We start from the raw sequence: 23,979 nt of genomic DNA on the forward strand, positions 1-23,979 counted from the left end.
TACTGGAAGTACGTAGCAGCTCCAAAGGTCCTCGACTTGGCTGAAGCTGGACCCAACTAATTGACTCCTCCTTCTATCTTCTGCTCGGCCATGGCCCCATTAACCAAACACCAAACCATAGTTTCCCAACCTGCTACCGATCTCATCTCTTGCAGAGATCGTCTCTACTCTTCCACCAACCTCAAAGATCTGCGAACCTGCTCCACCTGTTTCAATCTCCTCCCCAAGATACACAAACAGGAGTGTGCTGGTAGACACATTGTTTCAGCTTGTTATCTTGACTCTATATTCTCCTCCCTTGTCCAATTTTCACTCACCTACACCCGCGACTCTTCTGATACCGTCTACCACTTTGAAGATTTCTGGTTCCAGTCCCAATCATCTCCTTTTTACTGCACGGAAACAGGCCATTTGGGCCATGGACACGTAGTCTCTCCAATCTCCAGGCCCTCCGCTTTTTTCTTGAACAGTGCTCAACCAGTCTCCGTTCTCCTCGTCTACCCAACTGAACTTACTTTGAACAACCTCTCTTTTTAACTTCACTTGTTTCCTCCTGGTGAAAGCTGTCGCTATGAAAACCTGCATGGGCCCCAGCTCTGTCTGTCTTTTTGTAGGTTATGTGGAACACTACGGGCTCAACTTTAAACTTAAATTGCGGGTGCGTTGGGGGCGAGGGGGCTGTAAAAATGCAGAGCGGGTTCAGAAGCCAGCTCCAACCTGCCAACTTCCGGCTTTCCCACTGACACTCCTGTGTGCGCGCAGGCATCCTGAATCCGGAAGTCCCGTCGGCAATTAAAGCCAGCGGGATGATAGTGAAAGAACCAAATGTACCTCATTGAGGTACTTAAGGTACTTTACTTGTGACATATTAGGTAGTTAGAACGATTTTTAAACTTACCTGGGCGGCTTTCCCACGGCTTCCGATTCACGCCTAGTGAAACCAGGCAAGAAGGGCCGGATCAGGCAAAAATAAACAAAATAAATTAAATAAAAAAACATTGCACAAAGTTAAAACACAAAATCAACCTACCTTTCCACCCTGCTCCGATGTACGATGTCTCCCTCTCTGATCTCCCCCTCTTTCCCGATGTCCCTCTCAGCCCCCAATATCCCTCTCCGATCTTCCCCTCCCCCCCGTGTCCCCCGATCTTCCTCTCTCCCCCCGTGTTCCCCTGATCTTCCCCTCTCCCCCCCCGTGTTCCCCTGATCTTCCCCTTTCTCCCCCCCCCCGTGTTCCCCTGATCTTCCCCTTTCTCCCCCCGATTTTCCCCTCTCCCCCGATCCTCCCCTCTCCTCCCCCGAAGACCCCCGATCTTCCCCTCTCACCTCCCCACCCCCGATCTTCCCCTCTCCCCCCCACCCCGATCTTCTGTTCCAATGCCAGATGACGTCTCGCTCTCTCTCTTTCTCTCCCCCCCTGCCTCGGTGCTGCCTCCTGTTGGTAGCCGGCCTGTCAATCAGGCTGGCTTCTGGGCGCGAAACTCGGAAAGAACTTTAATCACCATCATTACATCGCGATCGCGTCGGAAAAGGTGCGATTTTTTTTATTCGGGTTTGCCACGCGCACCTTCACTGCCCCCCCCCACCCCCGCTGCCAACCCACCACCATTTCAAAATTGAACCCCATATATCAGGTCCTACTCAGATTCCCTCCCTGACCTCTGCTTCCATTACTTTGATAACTGTGTTGACGCCACTTCCTATATTTTGTTTGAGACTGCAGACAGGGCATCAGTTTAACACCTCATATGAAAGACAGTACCTACGACAGCGCAGCGCTCCCTCAGTTGCACCATCTTAGATTACAATGAAACGTCATCTTAGATTATTTGATCATGTCTCTGGAGTGGGGATTGAATCTACAATCTTCTGTCTTAGAGGCAAGAGTACTACAAGTGAACTGAATCTGATACCAAAGCACCCCCCAATCACCGCCTCTAGCATCATCTGATCATTACTTTTTGGTTTACTTTAGCTTCCTTCCTACTTTTTACAAATTTGGTGGTCTTTTACAATGGGCCTTGGCCATTCATATAGGTTTCACCAGAATGCCTGGGGCGGGGGGATGAGGGGGGAGTGTCCCTACTCCTGGTGAGACCCCACTAGCAAGATCGTGAGTTTTGACAGTCCCTGTAAGCACTTTTTTTTTTGGTTAGAACCTCGGTTAGACTACACCTGGAGTATTGTGCACAGTTCTGGTCTCCATGTTATAGAAAGAATATAGAAACACTGGAGAAGGTGCAAAAAAGGTTCACGAGGATGATGCCAGAACTGAGAGGATATCCTTATCGGGAAAGATTGAACAGGCTGGGGCTCTTTTCTGTAGAAAAGAGAAGGCTGAGAGATGACTAATAGAGGTCTTCAAAATTATGAGGTCTTTAAGATTATGAAAAGGTTTGATAGGGTAGACGTAGAGAAGATGTTTCCACTTGCGGGGAGAACAAAACTAGGGGTCATAAATATTAAAAGATAGTCACTAATAAATCCAATAGGGAATTCAGGAGAAACTTCTTTACCCAGAGAGTGGTTAGAATGTAGTTGAGGTGAATACCATAGATGCATTTAAGGGGAAGCGAGATAAACACACGAGGGAGAAAGGAATAGAAGGTTATGCTGATAGGGTTAGGTGAAGAGGGGTGGAGCATAAACACCGAAGGGGCGCCAACACAGTTATCAAAGTAATGGACAGAGAGGTCAGGGAGAGAATCTGAGTAGGACCTGGTATATAGTGTTCCACAAAAAGACAAATGTAAGGAGTCTTACAACACCAGGTTATAGTCCAACAGCTTTATTTGAAATCACAAGCGAAGGAGGAAAGCTCCGAAAGCTTGTGATTTCAAATAAAGCTGTTGGACTATAACCTGGTGTTGTAAGACTCCTTACATTTGTCCACCCCAGTCCATCACCGGCATCTCCACATCATGGCTACAAAAAGACAGACAGACCTGGGGCCCATGCAGGTTTTTCATAGTGACAGCTTTTATCAGGAGGAAAGCAGTGGAGTTAAAAAGAGAGGTTGTTCAAAGTAAGTTCAGTTAGGTAGACGAAGAGAACGGAGACTGGTTGAGCAATGTTCAAGAAAAAAGCGGAGGGCCTAGAGATTGGAGGGACTACATGTCCATGGCCAAATGGCCTGTTTCTGTGCTGTTCATCCTATGTAATTCTATGTCATATTTTCTTGCTCCATCATTCTTATATTGAGGATGGGAGGGTCGGGGTAGGGGGGGGGGGTTGGAGTTGCGGTGAAGTTTAAAGTCCAAGGGTACTCCCGGGGACAAACAACAGGGGGATTATTCCATCTTCAAATCACTAGTCCTGTACAACTCTCCAACAGCATAGTTTGAAAATACCTCGTAGACAAAAGAAGTTCACTAAAGCTCATAGCAAAAAAAAAGGGACATGATGAAGTTTTTAGAAGACCGCCCGACACTCCAGGAGACACCTTCAGCACTGAATGTTCCAATAACCCATTAAAGTTGCCTCTTCTCCTCCAGTCCACTATAAAAATTGATTCTTCCAATGAAATTACGAACCTACTTTCTTTCATATTACTGTAGCATTAATGTGCCTCAGATGGAACAGAATTATATAATAGACACAAGAGTGCCTTGAACAGTTGAATAACCTGGCAAAATTCACAAAGGCTGATTTTAACTTGAGGCGGAGGTGGTAAACAGGTGGTAGCAGATCGGCCGCTTGTCACGCAGCTCGTCCGTCGTGCAACCCGCCCGTCACGCAGCCCATTCATCATGCACCCCGCCCATCACATACCCCGGCCATCACACACCCACCCGTCATGCAGCCCATCCGTCACGCAGCCCGTCTGTCACACACCCACCCATCACACAGCCCGTCTGTCGCACACCCACCCGTCACGCAGCCCGTCCGTCACGTACCCCGCCCATCATGCACCCCGCCCGTCACGCACCCCGCCCATCACGCACCCCGCCCGTCATGTACCCTGCCTGATATTCCTTTCCGCTGATGTGAATAACAGATGGTCGATCTGCTACCGCCCGTTCTCTGCCTCTGCCGAAGGTTAAAATCAGCCCTACTGTCTTGGCTCACGCGTGAACAAAGCCCACGTTGGCAAGGCACTGCAAGATGGTGACTCCTGTAGAGCTGTATCCCAACAAAAGACAGCACCTTCAGGAGAGGAGAGAATGGGCAAAAGCAAGAAGTCTTGATAAATGAAGATGAGTGACAGATTGGTGAAATCCCTCTAAGATGAGAGAACAAATTTTCTCTGCTACCGTCGGCATAATTTGTTCAGGAAGGCTCGTTCACCAGGTTTTTAATCCTGAAAGTGACACTCCACTCTGTTGCTGGAGGGCATACTTAATCATCCCTATTCAGACCGTGAGAGGATTGTTAAATATCACGAACCTCAAGAGTTTGTTAATGATGCATTCAATGAAGGCATATCCCAGCCAACCCAACTCAATCGAACAATGTAGGCACTGCACCATTAATTTATTATGTTTATCTTGTTCATGCCAGCTCTTTAATCTTTATCAAATATTTATTTGTATTAGAGATGAGTTTGGTTAAACAAGACATACACTAATTACATAGACAACAAAGGAGAGGATGACAAAAGGGAATATGAAAAGGTTAGGAAAGAAGTTAAAAAAAAAACAATTAGGAAGGCAAAGAGAAACTACAAAATTAAATTATCAAGGAATATTAAAAAAAATAGTAAGGTATTCTGCAGATACATAAATAACAAAAGAAAAATCAGGATAGGGATAGGGCCACTAAGGGTTACACACGATAAACTCACAGGTAATAACAGCGAAATGACAGAAATATTAAATAATTCCTTTGCCTCAGTATTTACCAGGGGGACAAACGTGGTGGGCATGACGTTAGAAGAAGAGATCATAAAAAATATAAAGACATTTAAGATAGAAAGGGGGGAGATAATTGATAAACTAATCAAACTTAGAGAAGATAAAACCCCTGGTCCGGATGAATTGCATCCACACATATTAAAAGAAGTTAGGGAAGAGATAGCAGAGGCACTATTACATATATATAAAAATTCATTAGAAAAGGGAATGGTGCCAGAGGGCTGGCAGACAGCTAATGTGATTCTTATATTTAAAAAAGGAGATAGAACCAGTCCAGGGAACTGTCGACCAATTAGCTTAACATCAGCGGTAGGAAAGATAATGGAATCCTTACACAAAGATGTCATAGAAAAAATCTAGAAACTGAAAATATAATAAAGAATAGTCAGGGCGGATTTCAAAAGGGAAGACCATGCTTGACCAACCTTATTGAATTCTTTGAAGAAGTAACAGAAAGGGAAGACAAGGGCAATGCAGCAGATGTAACATATTTGGATTTTCAAAAAGCCTTCGATAAGGTACCGTGACTCATGACTAAGGTCAGAGCATGTGGAGTCAGGGGACAAGTAGCAGAATGGGTAGCAAGCCGGCTACAAAACAGAAATCAGAGAGTAGGGGGTTAAAGGTAGTAACTCAGACTGCCAAAAGGTGGGAAGTGGTGTTCCACAAGGATTGGTGCTGGGACCACTGTTGTTCACCGCTTACATAAATGATTTGGACTCGGGAATCGGAAGTACAATTTCAAAATTTGCAGATGATCCCAAATAGTTAATACCGAGGAGGACTGCGACAAAATAGAGGAAGACATTAATAAACTTGCAGAGTGGGGCGCATAATTGGCAAATGAATTTCAATATAGATAAATATGAGGTATTACATTTTGGTAGGAAGAATAAGAGGACCACATACCTCCTTGGATAATAAGAGCTTAAATGGGGTAGAGGTACAGATACATAAATCACTAACAGCAGTGACGCAGGTTAATAAGGCTGCAAAAAAGCAAACCAAGCACTGGGGTTCATTTCTAGAGAGATAGAATTGAAAAGCAGAGATGTCATGTTAAACTTGTATAGAACCTTGGTTAGATCAGACTTGGAGTACTGTGAACAGTTCTGGTCTCCATGTTATAAAAAGGATATAGAGGCACTGGAGAAGGTGCAAAAAAGATTTACTAGGATGATACCAGAACTGAGAGGTTATACCTATCAGGAAAGATTGAGCAGGATGGGGCTCTTTCCTCTAGAAAAGAGAAGGCTGAGAGGTGACCCGGTAGAAGTCTTTAAGCTTATGAAAGGGTTTGATGGGGTAAACATAGAGAAGATGTTTCCACTTGCAGGGGAGACCAGAACTAGGGACCATAAATATAAGATAGTCACTAATAAATCCAATAGGGAATTCAGGAGAAACTTCTTTACCCAGACAGTGGTTAGAATGTAGAACCCGCTACCAAAAGGAGTATAAGAGGTGACTAGCATAGATGCATTTAAGGGAAGCTAGATAAACACATGAGCGAGAAAGAAATAGAAGAATATGCTGATAGGGTTAGATGAAGTAGGGAGGGAGGAGGCTCCTGTGGAGCATTAACACCGGCATGGACCTGTTGGGCCAAATGGCCTGTTTCTGTGCTGTATATTCTATGTAATTCTATGTAATCTGGCAGGTTTCTGCCCCATGTAAAATCTGGCCAAATTCTGATCAGAGTAGGCAAGTCTGCCTGGCCCCTGCATCCAAAGTCTTTTGGGGGGGGGCGTGTCTTGGGGGCCTTTACTAAACCCCCAGTGGAACTCATGCCAACTGAGAGCTAGAATGAGTTTACCTGTGAGCCTAGGAAGGGCTCCTAGACTGCCGAAGAGAAGGTTGATCGATCCGAGAAGTGAATGATGCCCACTTCATCCCTCTGGGACGAAGACAATTTTAATGTCCTTAAACTTTTGGTATTTCAAAGGCCTTTTGTTCCCTCCATTGGAGTGCTCTGATTTTCCAGCTGCCAGATGGGGTGTTGCATCTGCACAGTCGCAAGCCACCCGTCCCGACAATTTAGATGATCCCGTCCCCATGATTTAGGCCAGGGTCAACATTGCTAGCCACGTGTCAGCCATGGCTCAGTTGGTAGAGCTCTCGCCTCTGTGTCTGTAGCTTCAAATCCCACTCCTGCTACTTAAGCACAAAACCTAGGCTGACACTTCAGTGCAGCACTGAGGGAATGCTGCACTGTTGGAGGTGCTGTCTTTTGGATGAGACATTAAACCGAGGTCCTGCCTGCCCTCAATAGTATGATCCCATCGTACTATTCTTTAGAAGAGCAGTGGAGTTCTCCCTGGTGTCCTGGCCAATATTGATCCCTCAACCAACACCTAAAAATAGATTATCTGGTCATTATCACGTTGTTGTTTGTGGGACCTTGCTGTGCGCAAACTGGCTCCTACAGTGACGACACTTCAAAAGTACTTCATTGGCTACAAAGCGCTTTCGGACTTCCTGAGGTCATGATGCATGCCGATCTATCCTTTCTTTTATGAGCATCCAGGAGTCCTGGTGGTACAGCAAGGGCCCCAGAATTTCGGGGGATTAAGAGATACGCCTTGAGTTGGGAATCTCCAGAACTTGCTGATCGATTTACGCCGCTCCGCTGTTTGCTTCACACAAACGGCATCTCGTCCTTAGCCTTCCCATTATTTTTAAGAACTTTCTGGATTTGCACATTAATTGCCCAGTAAACTCGCTGCAGAAAGTCAGGTCTGGCAATTAAGAGCGTAAGTATCTTTTTATCGACGTGATAATTGTTACTGCAATGCCAATCAGCCTCTCTGGCCCAGAAAGGGAACAATTTAAAGTATTCAATCTCTTTCCTGCAAGTAGTAAATTGTTGTTTGAAATTTTAACAAAGTCAATTTTTAAAAATGTTTTTCTTACTTTTCCTTTCTGTCTCTTTTTTCTCTCTTTTAATCCAATCTTTCTTTCCCTCTCTTTATTCCTCTTTCTGCACCTGATTTGACTCTAATTCACCCTCCTTCTCCGTCGTTCCTCTGTTTCTTTCTCAATCCCTAAATCTCATTTATTTATGGAGATGGACTGTTGGTCCTGCCATTCACCAAGGTCCCGGATGCCCCGTTTCCCTCGATCAGCTCCGTTATCAGATCCCACTTCCAGCAAGTTAGGGCGCAAACATTTCTCGAGCTGAAGGGTGCAGAGAAAAGTCTAACTAACAGGGAACGTTCAATCCACTCCAGCAAGATCCAGCCCCCATGATTGTGTCACGACAACGTATGAAGCTAAAACAGATTTAAGATACGTAGCCAGGAAGCCTACATCTGAACGAGGCTAGCTTTTGATACAAAGTCTTAAAGCACCTGCCGCAACCCAGTCCGGCTACAAGACAGATTTGGGGAGCCCTTGTTTGTAGTCACATGCATTAGCACCTCCAGCCTGTTATCCATAATAAAATCCACAAGCACAGAAATGGACACACAGTGAATATAACTCATCAGGTATAGTTCAATAAAAAAAAGAATGGAGTCAAAACCTGAATTACAAACAAACATTCTGATGGACGTCCTTCCAAGTCCATCTAGACACAAAAGGCATCAAGGGGTATGGGGAGAGAGCGGGAATATGGTATTGAGAGAAAGGATCAGCCATGATCATATTGAATGGCGGAGCAGGCTCAAAGGGCCGAATGACCTACTCCTGCTCCTATTTTCTGTGTTTCTATGTAAGTCAGATTGTCCGGTGAATCTGCTGCTCCGTTTAATTGAAATAAATCTGGGGAGAGAGGAGAGGGAGCTGGTATTATCCAGCTGACTCTGCTTGGATTAATCAATTACAGCGTAAAATCTACAGAAATGATTGTCTGCTGGCCACAGTTTAAGCCGTCTCAGTTCCTGTGCTGGAAGAGGACGGTGGGGAGCTTGGAAAGGCAGAGGGGGAAAATTGGAGAAAAGAAAACAGGAGAGAAGAAGCAGAGGAGAAAGATAAACAATAAAATTCTCTGTAGGAGAGCAACAACAACAATAACTTGCATTTATATAGCGCCTTTAATGTAGTAAAACGTCCCAAGGCGCTTCACAGGAGCGTTTTCAGACAAAATTTGACACCGAGTCACATAAGGAGACATTAGGACAGGTGACCAAAAGCTCGGTCAAAGTGGTAGGTTTTAAGGAGCATCTTAAAGGAGGAGAGAGAGGTAGAGAGGCGGAGAGGTCTAGGGAGAGAATTCCAGAGCTTAGAGCCTAGGCAGCTGAAGGCACGGCCGCCAATTGTAGAACGATGAAAATCAGGGATGCGCAACAGGCAAAAATTGGAGGAGCGCAGAGACCTTGGAGGATTATAGGGCTGGAGGAGGTTACAGAGATAGGGAGCGGCGAGGCCATGGAGGGATTTGAAAACAAAGATGAGCATTTTAAAACCGAGACATTGTCGGACCGGAAGCCAGTGTAGGTCAGCGAGCAGAGGGGTGATGGGTAAAGGGAAATGAAAGGGAAGGTGTTGTTTGGTCTGTGGGATAAACAGCTTTCCTGTAACCTTGGGTCGGAACAATGTCCAGTTTGTACATAATATGAGTACAGTTCTGAATATGGAGCAGTGAAGCTGTAATTGTGACTGGTTTAATCAGACTTCTTCTTCAAACGCTTGTTCAGCTTTATCGTTCCCCGGTTTGTCTTCACACCAAAGAGCCTCTCTCGCTAATTCTCTTCAGTACCTAGGGAAAGAAACACCGGACATAGGTGAGAACTCAAAGTTGGCACTGTTCTTCTCTGCCATCTCCCCACAAGTTGTAAATTGGAGACTGATCTCATTCTGCTCCCATTTTCTTAATGCTAGTCTATAAAATAGAAAGAGGTGCCTGCATCCATTCCACAACATTGAACCATCTCAAAGTGCCAACTCGGGGGGCAATAAAGTACTGTTTTAATGTTGTGGGCCTCCTGTGAAATGGGAACTGCCTTGAACCCGCATAAAGTGCTTGCGTGTAGGGTCTACAGCCTGCGGAAACAGGGGTTAGATTCAAAATCCAGATCATGAGGGTGAAGAAACAATGAGCCAGTTAGTTCACTGAATCACCCAGTTCCACCAGGGTGTTTGCGCACAGCAAGATCCCACAAACAGCAATGAGATAATGACCAGGTAATCTGTTTTAGTGATGTTGATTGAGGGATAAATATTGGCCCCAGGACACCAGGGAAAATCCCCCTGCTCTTTTTCGAGTCATTCATTCAAGCTCCACTTCAGAGACTTGATCACATAATCTAGGCTGATATTTCAGTACAATACTGTGCTGTGGAAGTTGTCATCTTTTGAATAAGATGTCCCGCTGAAGCCTGTATGTTTTTTTTAATTATGTAAAATGCCTCTCCACCAGAAAGGGTTGGGGTCTGAAAAAATACAAAGCAAATGAACAATTTCCCCCCCCCCCCCCCGCATTGAATTTGCCAGCTTCTCTGAATTTCCTCAGTACCTGCAGACTCCTAACATCATTGTGTGTGTTCCAATAAGGTTGCTTCAAAGAAACATTTATGGGGTAGTATACCAGCAATTCTCCCCGGGAAATATTTCAAGTGATTAACATCCCTGGTGGAAGATTTTTCATTACCTCCTTTCACAAACTCTATCTGCTGTGAACTTTATTATTTTTATAATCTCAATACAACAGGATCTTTTATTGTGGATGTGGTAAACCAATCTATTTTTCACACTCAGAGACCATCGTTGCCCGCAATTCACTTAATAACCATCAACAAGATTTAAAGCAACAATACATTAAGGAGCTCAGTCATACTGTACGATTACTTTTATTTATACATGTTGGGTTGTGTCCATTTATTATAGAGAGTGCTGGACAAAGACATTAGGCCAGAATTTACAGGAGCCATCGAACGAACGGTGCCCACTGTTAATTAGACTTGCCTCTTGCCCGTTTAACTTCCCTGATATTTTGCGCTGCAAGTTGCTGTAAGTGGGAGATCTACAGGGCATCTGGGACCTGTGTGAACGGGGCAAGCAGCTGTGTGTCTCCTTAACCAATCAGACTGAAGGATTGAGGATTGACCAGTGCAGAGTCTGAACCAGGAAGTGTAAGTTATAGTAGTGAATTCAAGGTCAAATCAGGTACAAAAAGAGAAATAAAGAGAGGGAAAGAAAGGTTGAATTAAGAGAGAGATAAAAGAGACAGAATGAAAAAGTGAAAAAAAAATGTAATTTCATTTTTTAAAAAAAAATCTCCAACAACAATTAAAAGCTGAAGGAATGAGACTCCACACTTGTAATGGATAATTTTCAGTGCCAGAGAGGTTGTTTGGCAGTAATTAGCATTTATCACGCCGTTAAAAAGGGTGCTTAGACTGAAATAGACAAGCCCTAACTTTCTGTGGCGAGTTTAGTCCGTATCTATGACGTCAGTACAGGAACTTCACGTCGTTCAACGTATTTGAACAGTGAGTCTGACGGTGAGATGCCGTTTTCGTGAAGCTCACGGAGGAGCAGCGCAACAACTTTCAGATTTTCTCGTTTAACCGCGCATCTGCCCTCGCCTGAAGTTACTTTGTGATTTGCGCATAAATAACGGTGAGCACTGTTAGCCTCACCGTTATTTTGACAGTAAATTCTGGCTCATTAATGCTGAGCTCTCCCTTACCCTAAGCCATTAATCGCTCTTAGGCCAGATGTAAAGAAATAACTAACTTCCAATTATATAGCACCTTTCACAATCTCAGGACAACTTTTCCACAACCAATGAAGTGTAGTCACTGTTGTGATGTAGGAAATGCGGCAGCCAATTTGCACACAGCAAGTTCCCACAAACAGCAATGTGATAATGACCAGATACTCTGTTTTAATTATGTTAGTTGAGGAATAAATGTTGGCCAGGACACCGGGAAGAACTCCCCTGCTCTTCTTTAAAAGGTACCATGAAGTCTTTGACATCCACCTGCAAGAGCAGACGGGGACTCGGCCTAGCATCTTATTCAATAGATGGCTCCTTCCACAGTGCAGCACTCCCTTTCTATAGTATTGAAGTGTCAGCCTAGATTATGTGATCAAGTCTCTGAAGTGGGGCTTGAATGAACGACCTTCTGATTCTCAGGCCGAGGGTCTTCACTCTCTGATGGACGTAAAAGATCAAATGGTACTATTTCGAAGTAGAGCAGGGAGTTCTCCCGGGTGTCCTGGCCAGTATTTATGTCTTAATCAACATTCACTAAAACAGATGACCTGGTCATTATCTCATTGTTGTTTGCGGGACCTTGCTGTGCGCAAATTGGCTACCGCGTTTCCTATGTTACAACAACGACTACTCTTCAAAAAGTACTTAATTGGCTGTAAAGAGCATTGGGACGCTCTGGGGTTGTGAAAGGCGCTATATAAATGCAAGTCCTTCGCTCCTTCCTCAATACATGGTTTTGGGCAGGGGCGGGGGAAGGAGGGAAAGAAGAGTTTTCATCCAATTCATGTGACCTGGAATTAGATCCCAGAAATGAAAGGACAGTGTGCAATCAAACCCCCATCCAATGACGCCTTTAGGCTGGAATCAGGTTATATTCCCTATATTTTATTTAATAGTCAATGCTGGACTTCAAAATAATTGCCTGCCTCCTTTCTTAGTTTGCACTTACTTAAACTTTTGTGTGGGAGTAGCTTTAATATTAATATTGGTGACATAGGATTCACATTCCTGGTAGGAGTGGAGCAGAATATCAAGTTGAATGATTAAAGGGGACATATTTATTCAATATAATGACAATCACTAATATAATTTTAACGGTATTAAATCACAGTTCCAACGCTAAAAACAGCTCACAGTCCACACTCACCTTCACATCATTGTGGCTAGTTCTCCCTGAATCTTCATTAAAATGCATCAGAAATATTAATATTAAGCACACACACAGAATCTTAAATTTAAGAAAATACAGAAAGCCAATTATTTAGAACTACACTGATAGTGAATATAGGTTAAAACTGAAACAAATCTTTTCTCATGAAATGAACTCTGAAGTGTTAACTGGGAATATCTTCCTTTCCTTACAATCGTTGGGAAGCATCACAGCCGTGAGTTGGAGAGTACATCACCTCACAGAGAGATAGAGAGTACATCACCTCATGGGACAGGCAGAGAGTGTATCACCTCACGGGGGAGACAAAGAGTACATCACCTCAGAGAGAAACAGAGAGTACAACACCTCACGGAGAGATAGAGAGTACATCACCTCAGAGAGAAACAGAGAGCACATCACCTCACGGAGAGATAGAGAGCACATCACCTCATGGGACAGGCAGAGTGTACGTTACCTCATGGGAGAGATAGAGAGCACATCACCTCAGAGAGAAACAGAGAGCACATCACCTCAGAGAGAAACAGAGAGTACAACACCTCACGGAGAGATAGAGAGTACATCACCTCAGAGAGAAACAGAGAGCACATCACCTCACGGAGAGATAGAGAGCACATCACCTCATGGGACAGGCAGAGTGTACGTTACCTCATGGGAGAGATAGAGAGCACATCACCTCAGAGAGAAACAGAGAGCACATCACCTCAGAGAGAAACAGAGAGTACAACACCTCAGAGAGAAACAGAGAGTACAACACCTCACGGAGAGATAGAGAGTACATCACCTCATGGGACAGGCAGAGAGTGTATCACCTCACGGAGAGATAGAGAGTACATCACCTCAGAGAGAAACAGAGAGTACAACACCTCAGAGAGAAACAGAGAGTACATCACCTCAGAGAGAAACAGAGAGTACATCACCTCAGAGAGAAACAGAGAGCACATCACCTCAGAGAGAAACAGAGAGCACATCACCTCACGGAGAGACAGAGAGCACATCACCTCACAGAGAGATAGAGGGTACATCACCTCATGGGACAGGCAGAGAGTGTATCACCTCACGGGGGAGATAGAGAGTACTTCACCTCACGGAGAGATAGAGAGTACTTCACCTCACGGAGAGATAGAGAGTACTTCACCTCACGGAGAGATAGAGAGTACTTCACCTCACGGAGAGATAGAGAGTACTTCACCTCACGGAGAGATAGAGGGTACATCACCGCAGAGAGAGACAGAGAGTACAACACCTCACAGAGAGATAGAGAGCACATCACCTCACAGAGAGATAGAGAGTACAACACCTCACAGAGAGAGACAGAGAGTACAACACCTCTCGGAGAGACAGAGAGTACAACACCTCTCGGAGAGACAGAGTACAACACCTCTCGGAGAGACAGAGTACAACACCTCTCGGAGAGATAGGGAGTACATCACCTCATGGGAAGAGATAGAGAGTACGTCACTTCATGGGAAAGACAGACAGAAACACATCATCTCACTGGACATTCAGGAATATATCATCTCACAGGACAGACAAACATCATATTGCCTCACAGGACAGTCACTAAAATTTCTCAAAGTAAGAAATATTTTGACAAAAAGCATGCGGTAGGGAGATTGAATTCAATTTCAGTGCGAAGTACTTTCCCTAACTTCCAACAGCTACTGTGACAATATCTCACTGGAAGCAATTCTAAATACTCCCTAAAATATCAACACAGTTTTATAGAAAACAAATACAAAATGAGAGAGAAGAGCTGAGGAGTGCCTTACCGTGCTGAGTCCGGGTAATGTAAAGATTAATCCTAGGACTGGAATCTTGGAGATGAATTCCGATACAAGTGGGAGAATGCTCCTGGGAAAACAGTTGCACATTGCAAAGGTTTAATTAAATTGAGAAGTAATTCGACATTTTGAGTTTTCTATGTCTTTAAACAGATTTGATTTTTTTTTCATTCTCAGGATGGCAAGGCCGACATTTATTGCCCATCCCTAGTTGCCCTGAGAAGGTGGTGGCAACTAAGTGGGCATTTCAGAGGGCAGTTAAGAGTCAACCACGTTGGTGTGGGACTGGAGTCACATATAGGCCAGACCGGGTAAGGACATTAATGAACCAGTTGGGTTTTTAGACAACTTGACAGCTTCATGATCACTTTTACTGCTAAATTTCCAAATTTCTTTTTAAAAACTGAATTCAAATTCTCAAACTGCCATGACGGGATTTGAACCTATGGTCTGGATTATTAGTCCAGGTCTCTAGATTACTAAACCCATAACATAACCAGTACACTACCGTACCCGCTTAATTATATGCATGCATGAGATCTATGTGATATGTTGGATCTACATGTTTACATTTAATGACCAGGCTCTCTGTGAATATTCTGAACCAGACTGAGGCAATAAGAGTTCAGGTGGTCCCAAAAGCTAATCCATCACCCACTCCCTCAAATATCTATCCGGAGTCTCCCTTACATGTTTTCACACAGGCTGCCTCCATTCTATACATCCATCACCCTCTGCAGGGAACTGTCTGTACAGCTTCTCTCTTCAAAGCCCGAGTCCGGGTTCCTGGTTCTAGGGCTCGTGGCAATCCCAAACATATTATCGGGGTAGAATTTATCCATTCCCTTAAAAATCTCGAACATGGGAGGTCGTATGTCAGGATCTGGTCAAAGTGGAATGGATTATCTTGAAGGCCTATTCTTACCATGGCCTAACCAATCATTGTATCCACTGAAATAGCCAAAGGGCTGAAAGATATGATTTTCTAGGCAGGCTGTGTCCTGTTACCTGTTCTCCAGTATTAGGTTGTGTACAGATAAAGAGTATTTTTTGACATCTTTATAAGGAAATCAACTGTCCTGAAGATGACTAATGATATACTATTATTAATTTATCTTTATCATATCATAGTATCAGAGTGGGTACAGCACTGGAGGAGGCCATTCAGCCCATCGTACCTGTGCCGGCTCTTTGAAAGAACTATCCGATTAGTCCCATTCCCTATTATATTGTAGCAATGTTAACCTTTAGCCTTTGCCTGTCAAGCAGGGAAGTTTGAATCAGTTCGAAGTACCACCGGGCCATTGGGCCAGGGTGGGCCCTACAGCAATGGCCAGTTTCAGGATGAAGTAATAAGAGGCTGGTATTGAATCATTTGATAACAATGTGGAAAATAGTTAGTTCTGCAAAGGAAAACATCTGGGTACACGTCATCCTTTTTTAATTGGGGTTTCTGCAGAAGCAGGACATTGACGGGTACGGAATGGTACTGAATCAAAGACAGGCTTAGAATGAAAGTTTCACTTGGTGGAATCGCAATTATATGCAACAAGAGTGAAACTATCGATAAGATAACAAAGTAGGGGAGTTGTACCGGTCTATGGAGAAAAGAACTTGTTAAGTAAGGAAAACCAAAGTTATTGATCAGGGATAAGTCAATTAAATCTGCTTATACAGAGTCGTATTTCAACAATTATATAATTATGTAATGCAGAATTGTGTGGATAGTCACATGGAGGGAGTAAGAGAAATGTATAAAACTGGCTATTAGTAATGAATATTTGGATTCATAAAGGCCTAAGATGCTGAGCTCAGAACTGGAACACATTTAAGTCCCTCAACTAAACCAGCAAGCTTTAGTTGTAGGTACTGCTTTTTAAGTGTATGTTTAAGTACTATTACATGTACTGTATACTTAATAAATCTGTGATATCTGATATTCAATGTTCAACGTTCAAGAACCTTATTTGAGGAATAAATTAAAAATAAGAACCCCTCACCCCTCCCTATCTCTGTAACCTCCTCCAGCTCTACAACCCTCCAAGATCTCTGCGCTCCTCCAATTCTTGCCTCTTGCACATCCCCGATTTTAATTGCTAATCTCAGCCAGGGCAGCTGTTGGAGCTTTCAAGGAACCCCAGAAAAAGAAGACCAAACCCTTGAGGTGAAGTGAGAAAAGTTTTTGTTTTGGTGTGAGGAGCCACCTGGAGGAAGGAGGCAAAGTTCAGAATAAAAGTACAGTGTGGTGGCACAGTGTGTTGGGCCACCCAGGTGTGGCATCGTGTGGCAAGGATGAGAATTTTAAAATCCCGGACCGGGTGCCAATGTAGGTCAGCGAGCAAACCCCATTTGGTAATTGCTATTAGGCACTTTGCCTCTATAAGAACTCCCTTCAGGCCTTAAATGCGGTAAAACATTAAGAGACCGTGTTTAAATAATAATGTATTGAACAGTGGAGAAATGATTTAACAGTGACCAAATACATTTCCATATTTACTGTAGAATGTCTTTTATCTAACTCAGTGTAGCCAAAATAACAAAAATAAAATTGCAACTCTAAGAACTAATCTAATCTTTTATAGCTGATGTTTAAATACACAAGTTTTCTTATTTAACCTGGAAGTTAACTGTCAGACGCCTCATCTTCTGAGATCATTCAATTATGGGACTGATGTAAGAAATAAAACATTAATATCCCTGTCCAACCCAAGCATTTAGCGAATAGAATCATAGAATCGTACAGCACAGAAGGAGGTCATTCGACCCATTGTGCCTGTGCCAGCTCTTTGAAAGAGCTATCCAATTAGTCTCACTCCCCTGCTCCGTCCCCATAGCCCTCCAAATTTTTCCCCTTCAAGTATTTATCCAATTCCCTTTTGAAAGTTACTATTGAATCTGCTTCCACCGCCCTTTCATGCAGTGCATTCCAGATCATAACAACTCGCTGCGTAAAAAAAATTCTCCTCCTCTTCCTCTGGTTCTTTTGCCAAAATACTGACTCTCCTGCCAATGGAAACAATTTCTCCCTATTTAATCTATCAAAACCCCTCATAATTCAGAACGCCTCTATTAAATCTCCCCTTAACCATCTCTGCTCTGAGAACAATCCATGCTTCTCCAGTCTCTCCATATAACTGAAGACCCTCATCCCTGGTACCGTGCCAATAAATCCCCTCTGCACCCTCTCCAAAACATCCTTGACATCCTTCCAAAAATTGTGTTTATTAATTTATTGATTTCTAATAGAAATGAGCCTTACTTGAAAAGTAGAAAAGATCCGTAGCCTTCGCAAAGCATGCCGACGACAGGCCACCTGAGCAGCACCAGCAAAATCCCGCCCAGGAAGAAGCTCGAGCCTCTCAGCTTCTGCCGCTGGAAGAAGAATCGGAACGTGTTCTGCAGCCCAGTGATGAAGGGAAGGCCGGAAACAAAGAGGATCTGACAAGAGGGGCGAGACAAGCAAACGAAACTCAGAGCAAACTCAGAGCCGGAGTATTGTATCCAATTCTGGGCACCACACCATTAGGTAGGATGTCAAGGCCTTGGAGAGGGCGCAGAGGAGATTTACCAGAACGTCAAGTCAGTAGCTAGGTTGTGGAGTGCGTCCTGGTGCCGACTATAAATTTCCCTCCCTGTGAGGGGTGCTTGGCTGCCCCATACAAGATGAGCGGCTCGGCGGTTTAGAAGGCTGTGCCAATGCTCCACGATGCCACACCTGGGTGGCCCAACACACTGTGCCACCACACTGTACTTTTATTCTGAACTTTGCCTCCTTCCTCCAGGTAGCTCCTCACACCAAAACAAAAACTTTTCTCACTTCACCTCAAGGGTTTGGTCTTCTTTTTCTGGGGTTCCTTGAAAGCTCCAACAGATGCCCTGGCTGAGATTAGCTAACTCAAAACATGTTTGGGGGACCTTCTTGGTCCATAAGACTTAATCTCATACTGGGGATGGGGCGAGTAAGGCATTACCCGCCGAGCAACCACAGAATCTCCAGTAGGCTACAGAATGGGAATGCCATCAACAGCCTGTGCTCTCAGGCACTGTGGAAGCCCCAATAGCCTGGAGAAAAAATTGGGATAAATCCTAACATTTATTCTATTACCAGTGATTGACATCAGCATCAGAAATGGCTGAGTGGGTGTCTGCATCAATGTTACATCTTTTTAAACCTTTTTATCCTTGATTATTTCATCTCTCATATGTTAGATCATTCTCATGGGCGAGTCCCAGCTCCCAAACCTGCAAGAGCAAATATCTTTGCCTCGAAATCTGGGAAAGGTTTCAATAACTCACCCGTGTAAACAAACAGCAAACAACAACAACAGCTTGCATTTATATAGCACCTTTAAAGTAGTAAAACATCCCAAGGCGCTTCACAGGAGCGATTATTAAAACGAAATTTGACACCAAGCCACATAAGGAGATATTAGGACAGGTGACCAAAAGTTTAGTCAAAGAGGTAGGTTTTAAGGAGGAGAGAGAGGTAGAGAGGCAGAGAGGGTTAGGGAGGGAATTCCAGAGCTTAGGTCCTAGGCAGCTGAAGGCACGGCCGCCAATGGTGGAGCAATTAAAATCGGGGATGTGCAAGAGGCAAGAATTGGAGGAGCGCAGAGATCTTGGAGGGTTGTAGAGCTGGAGGAGGTTACAGGGATAGGGAGGGGTGAGGGCCATGGAGGGATTTGAAAACAAGGATGACAATTTTAAAATCCCAGACCAGGAGCCAATGTAGATCAGCGAGCAAACCCCATTTGGTAATTGCTATTAGGCACTTTGCCTCTATAAGAACTCCCTTCAGGCCTTAAATGCGGTAAAACATTAAGAGACCGTGTTTAAATAATAATGTATTGAATAGTGGAGAAATGATTTAACAGTGACCAAATACATTTCCATATTTACTGTAGAATGTCTTTTATCTAACTCAGTGTAGCCAAAATAACAAAAATAAAATTGCAACTCTAATCTTTTATAGCTGATGTTTAAATACACAAGTTTTCTTATTTAACCTGGAATTTAACTGTCAGACGCCTCATCTTCTGAGATCATTCAATTATGCTTTTCTCTTGAGATTCTCCAATGAACTGCCAACTCAGAGAACCCTCCAAAATTCTCAACTCCCATACACTTTGTAAAAGAGAATACTCACGTTTCCAAATCCAAGGAGCACTCTGTCAAAATACAACAGGACACCAAACAGGAGAAAAAACACACCGAATCCCATCAATCCCACTCCGATCCCTACAAGGAAATCACACCTATTTGAAAGATCCACTCCTGCGTTTTCGAAACTCCTTAATATGCAGTCTAATTTCAAGAAATTCAGGGTCACTTTCTATAATAGACAATCATAGTGCCACAAAGTGCCTTCATGCTGTGAATAAGATCAATAGGTCGGAAACCTGAGCAACAGACACTGAGTGGTACTGTAGCAACCTTCATTGAAAACATCGTAGTAAATGGGACCACAGTACTGGACCCCAAGGATTCAGAGACAAAATACTTCAATACTGAACTAATCCCAGCTTTCCGGTACACAGGCCTTAGGGCCGATAGCCTCACTTAATTTATAGACCTGAAGAAAAGATTGCACGGATCTGAATTTTAGTCTGTTCATCTTGTTACCTGAGGGCCTGCAGTGTTTATTGCAGTGAAAGGTTAGTAATAGTGGAGTTTGCTGTAATGAAAGCAGACAGCACCAGAGAAAAGTTTTCCACCCACTTGACCACACATGAATCTTTATTGTGTGTCCTCCCTTACTAAGTCTGGATGAGAGAGATTAGTAGGCATTACCCATTAAGGTATAGGGGAACTGCAGCAGGCTAGAGAATTGCGATGGCATAAAAAAACACCTTTAGCTGTGCAATCATTCTAACCATGTGTGCCATGCTTGTACCCTTGCCGTGTGGGTCCTTACTATGCATAGATCTTTTCCCTTGCACATGCCCTTTACGTGCAGAGGTATTTACCTTTTCCTTAATTTGTTCTTGTGGTGTGGGTAATGTTGGCAAGGCCGACAAATGTTGTCCATCCCTAGTTGCCATGACAAGGTAAGGTGGTGGTGGGACTTCTGTTTGAACTGCTGCAGTCCTTGTGCTGATGGTCCTCCTACAGTGGTGTTCGGTGGGGAATTCTAGAATATTGAGCCAGCAACGACGAAGGAACGGTGCGATATGTTCAATTCAGGATGATTTGCGACCCTGGAGAGGGGGGGGGGAATTTGGAGGTGATGGTGTTCCTACGACATTGGTGCTCTTGTCTTTCACAGTGGTAGAGGTTGCAGGGGTAGGAGGTGCTGTCCGAGTAATCTTGGTGAATTGCTGCAGTGCATCCTGTAGATCGTACATAATGCAGCGACAGTGCGCAGGTGATGGAAGGGGGTGGACTTTGAATCCAGTGGCAAGGGGACTGATCAAGCAGACTGTTGAGTCCTGGATGGTGTTGAGCTTCTCGAGCGTTATGGCTGCAAACGTCCAAGCGAGTGGTGAGTATTCCCTCACACTCCTGACTTGAGCCTTGTAGATGGTGGAGAGGCTTTGAGGGTTCGGGAGGTGAGATACTCACTGCAGAGTGCCCAGCCTCTGCCGTGCTGTTGTAGCCACAGTGTTGTAACGGCCGGTCCAGTTAAGCTTACAGACAATGATGACCCCCAAGGAATCATCAACAGAATAAAAAGTAGTTGTGAAAGTCTGACACGTAACCACATGAATCTCAGGGCTTTTAGCACAAAATGACAGTAATAATTGTTCCAGCTCCCCCAGTGGAGTAATGGATGAAGTGACTGTCCCATGCAGTACTGAGCCATGCTAGACCGACATGTTCCAGGTCTGATTCCCAGTCTGTGCCGAGTTAGTTGGTCAGTATAGGGGCATAGAGTACAAAAGCAAGGAAGTCATGATGAACCTTTATACTGGTTCGACCACAACTGGAGTATTGTGTCCAGTTCTGGGCACCGCACTTTAGGAAAGAAGTGAAGGCCTTAGAGAGGGTTCAGAAGAGATTTACTAGAATGATTCCAGGAATGAGGGACTTTAGTTACGTGGATAGACTGGAGAAGAGCTGGGATTGTTCTCCTTGGAACGGAGAAGGTTGAGAGGAGATTTGATAGAGGTATTCAAAATCATGAAGGGTCTAGACAGAGTAGATAGAGAGAAACTGTTCCCATTGGCAGAAGGGTCAAGAACCAGAGGACATAGATTTAAGATGATTGGCAAAAGAACCAAAGGTGATATGAGGAAAACCTTTTTTTTAACGCAGCAGGTGGTTAGGATCTGGAATGCACTGCCAGGGTGGGGTGGTGGAGGCAGATTCAATCGTGGCTTTCAAAAGGGAACTGGATAAGTACTTGAAAGGAAAAAATTTCCAGGGCTACGGGGATAGGGCAGGGGAGTAGGACGAGCTGGATTGCTCCTGCATTGAACCGGCACATACTCAATGGGCTGAATGGCCTCCTTCCGCACTGTAACCTTTCTATGATTCTAGCAGTGAGGGCACTACAATTGGCTTCAGAACTCCTGGAGTGGGGCATGGGGATGTGGGTGGGGGAGAATCAGCCATAGTCCCCGGTCCTGATCAGGCGACCCCGTTGGAAAGTGGCGCATGTGCGAATGACGGAGGAGGACAGGATGGGGCGGTGCTGCGATGATCCCTACAGTCAAATAGCTTTCTGACAATTCACTGACTCGGCTCATGCATGACTTGAGTGAAGTAGTGAAAAGGTTGCCCATCACCCATGGAACAGGTATTAACCGCCCCCTTCCCATTAAACTGTGCCAACTGCTAATCACCCTCAGCATAAGAGTCAGTGACTGCAGGAGAGGAAAGAAAGATTTTATATCCAACAGGCTATAAATCACACCAAACACTTAGAGAGACATAAAAGCACATGGGAGTCACGCCCTGGAACTTACAGTACAGTAGCAATGACTGCCTCTATTTTCATATTGGTGAATTCCTCCTTAAAAAGTCCCGACTGGGAGATTGCTCGGTCACTGACGGCCGATCTAATTCCGACCACATATCAATAGCTTTGGAGACATTCCGTCATTACTTACTCTGCGTGTCTGTTAAGGAAATCATTTTCTTTCAATGTATTTTTTAAAAAAAGAGAAAAACAATTAATTTTTAATCAGAATTCTGACTGCCTCTCAGGCTCACCCGGTGATTTGTTGCAAAATGTGACCCTTGGTTCGAGTCATAAGTCAGATTTAATGTGGAAGTACCTACTGAGCAATCACAGCCCGAGGGAGTGTGGTAAAAGTCCACTCCACTATCCCAAGCGTATAAACATGAATAATGCTTCCTAATCACAATCCTTAATCTTATTCATAAACCCAGTCATCAGCCTGGGATACGCAGTCAGTGCGTAGGTCGTGATATGGGTCAGACTTGGCTTGTGGAAAAACACGCACAATCCAGTTTTGCCCTGTAACAAACTCACAGCTTGGACAGGCCAGTAAGGAACACATGGTAAGGCTCCCCCTGCTGATTCAATTAGTAAATCACAAGGTCACAAGAAAGGTTTGAATGAAAAATGCCCTTTAGCGCATTTGCTCCCATCCTTTCAGAACGGCAACTTTACCATCTTCCCATTACAGTGTCCAGCTGTTCCTTAAACGTGTTGTGTCCTGGTCTTAGCCACCTTTCCTGTTAGCCCACTGATCACCCTCTGTGTAAAGAAATACCATCTGCCATCTGGCCGACACTTGCCCATCACAATCCTGAACTTGCCTGCTAGCCCTGTGTACCTGATTGTCCTGGGTTTATTTTTTCTATCCCATTAAATATCTTACATACCTCTATAAGATCTCTCTAAGATGTCTCTCGTTAAGGCTGGAGATACCTAGCTTATCAAATCATTCCTCGGAGCCCCTCCTTCTGATACTGAGGATCAGCCTTATTGCTCTTCACTGCCCCTCTAGCACTTGGCTAACCTCCTTAAATTGAGATGACCAGGACTGTACACTATACTTTTTTTTGTTATTCGTTCATGGGATGTGGGCATCGCTGGCAAGGCCAGCATTTATTGCACATCCCTAATTTCCCTTGAGAAGGTGGTGGTGAGCTGCCTTCTTGTACCGCTGCAGTCTGTATGGTGAAGCTTCTCCCACAGTGCTGCTGGTTCGGGAGTTCCAGGATTTTGACCCAGCGACGATGAGGGAACGGCCGATATATTTCCAAGTCGGGATGGTGTGTGACTTGGAGGGGAACGTGCAGGTGGTGTTGTTCCCATGTGCCTGCTGCCCTTGTCCTTCTAGGAGGTAGAGGTCGCGGGTTTGGGAGGTGCTGTTGAAGAAGCCTTGGCGAGTTGCTGCAGTGCATCCTGTGGATGGTACAAACTGCAGCCACAGTGCGCCGGTGGTGAAGGGAGTGAATGTTTAGGGTGGTGGATGAGGTGCCAATCAAGCGGGCTGCTTTGTCCTGGATGGTGTCAAGCTTCTTGAGTGTTGTTGGAGCTGCACTCATCCAGGCAAGTAGAGAGTATTCCATCACACTCCTGACTTGTGCCTTGTAGAT

At 44.4% G+C, this 23,979-nt stretch overlaps 1 protein-coding gene across 1 annotated transcript; it reads right to left on the minus strand.

Annotated features, from left to right (window-relative positions):
* Nucleotides 1–8,868: 8,868 nt before the first annotated feature.
* LOC137344736 (vesicle transport protein GOT1B-like) lies at nt 8,869–22,634 on the minus strand. Its single transcript, XM_068007863.1, has 5 exons — nt 22,518–22,634; nt 19,613–19,704; nt 17,726–17,904; nt 14,455–14,536; nt 8,869–9,552 (listed from the first exon to the last, which is right to left on the minus strand). Exons 1-5 carry the CDS (start codon nt 22,540–22,542, stop codon nt 9,514–9,516), a joined length of 417 nt encoding a protein of 138 aa, XP_067863964.1. The 5' UTR covers nt 22,543–22,634; the 3' UTR covers nt 8,869–9,513.
* Nucleotides 22,635–23,979: the final 1,345 nt, after the last annotated feature.

The sequence above is a fragment of the Heptranchias perlo genome, chromosome 27 (genome assembly GCF_035084215.1).
Source record: "Heptranchias perlo isolate sHepPer1 chromosome 27, sHepPer1.hap1, whole genome shotgun sequence".
Lineage (NCBI taxonomy): Eukaryota > Metazoa > Chordata > Chondrichthyes > Hexanchiformes > Hexanchidae > Heptranchias > Heptranchias perlo.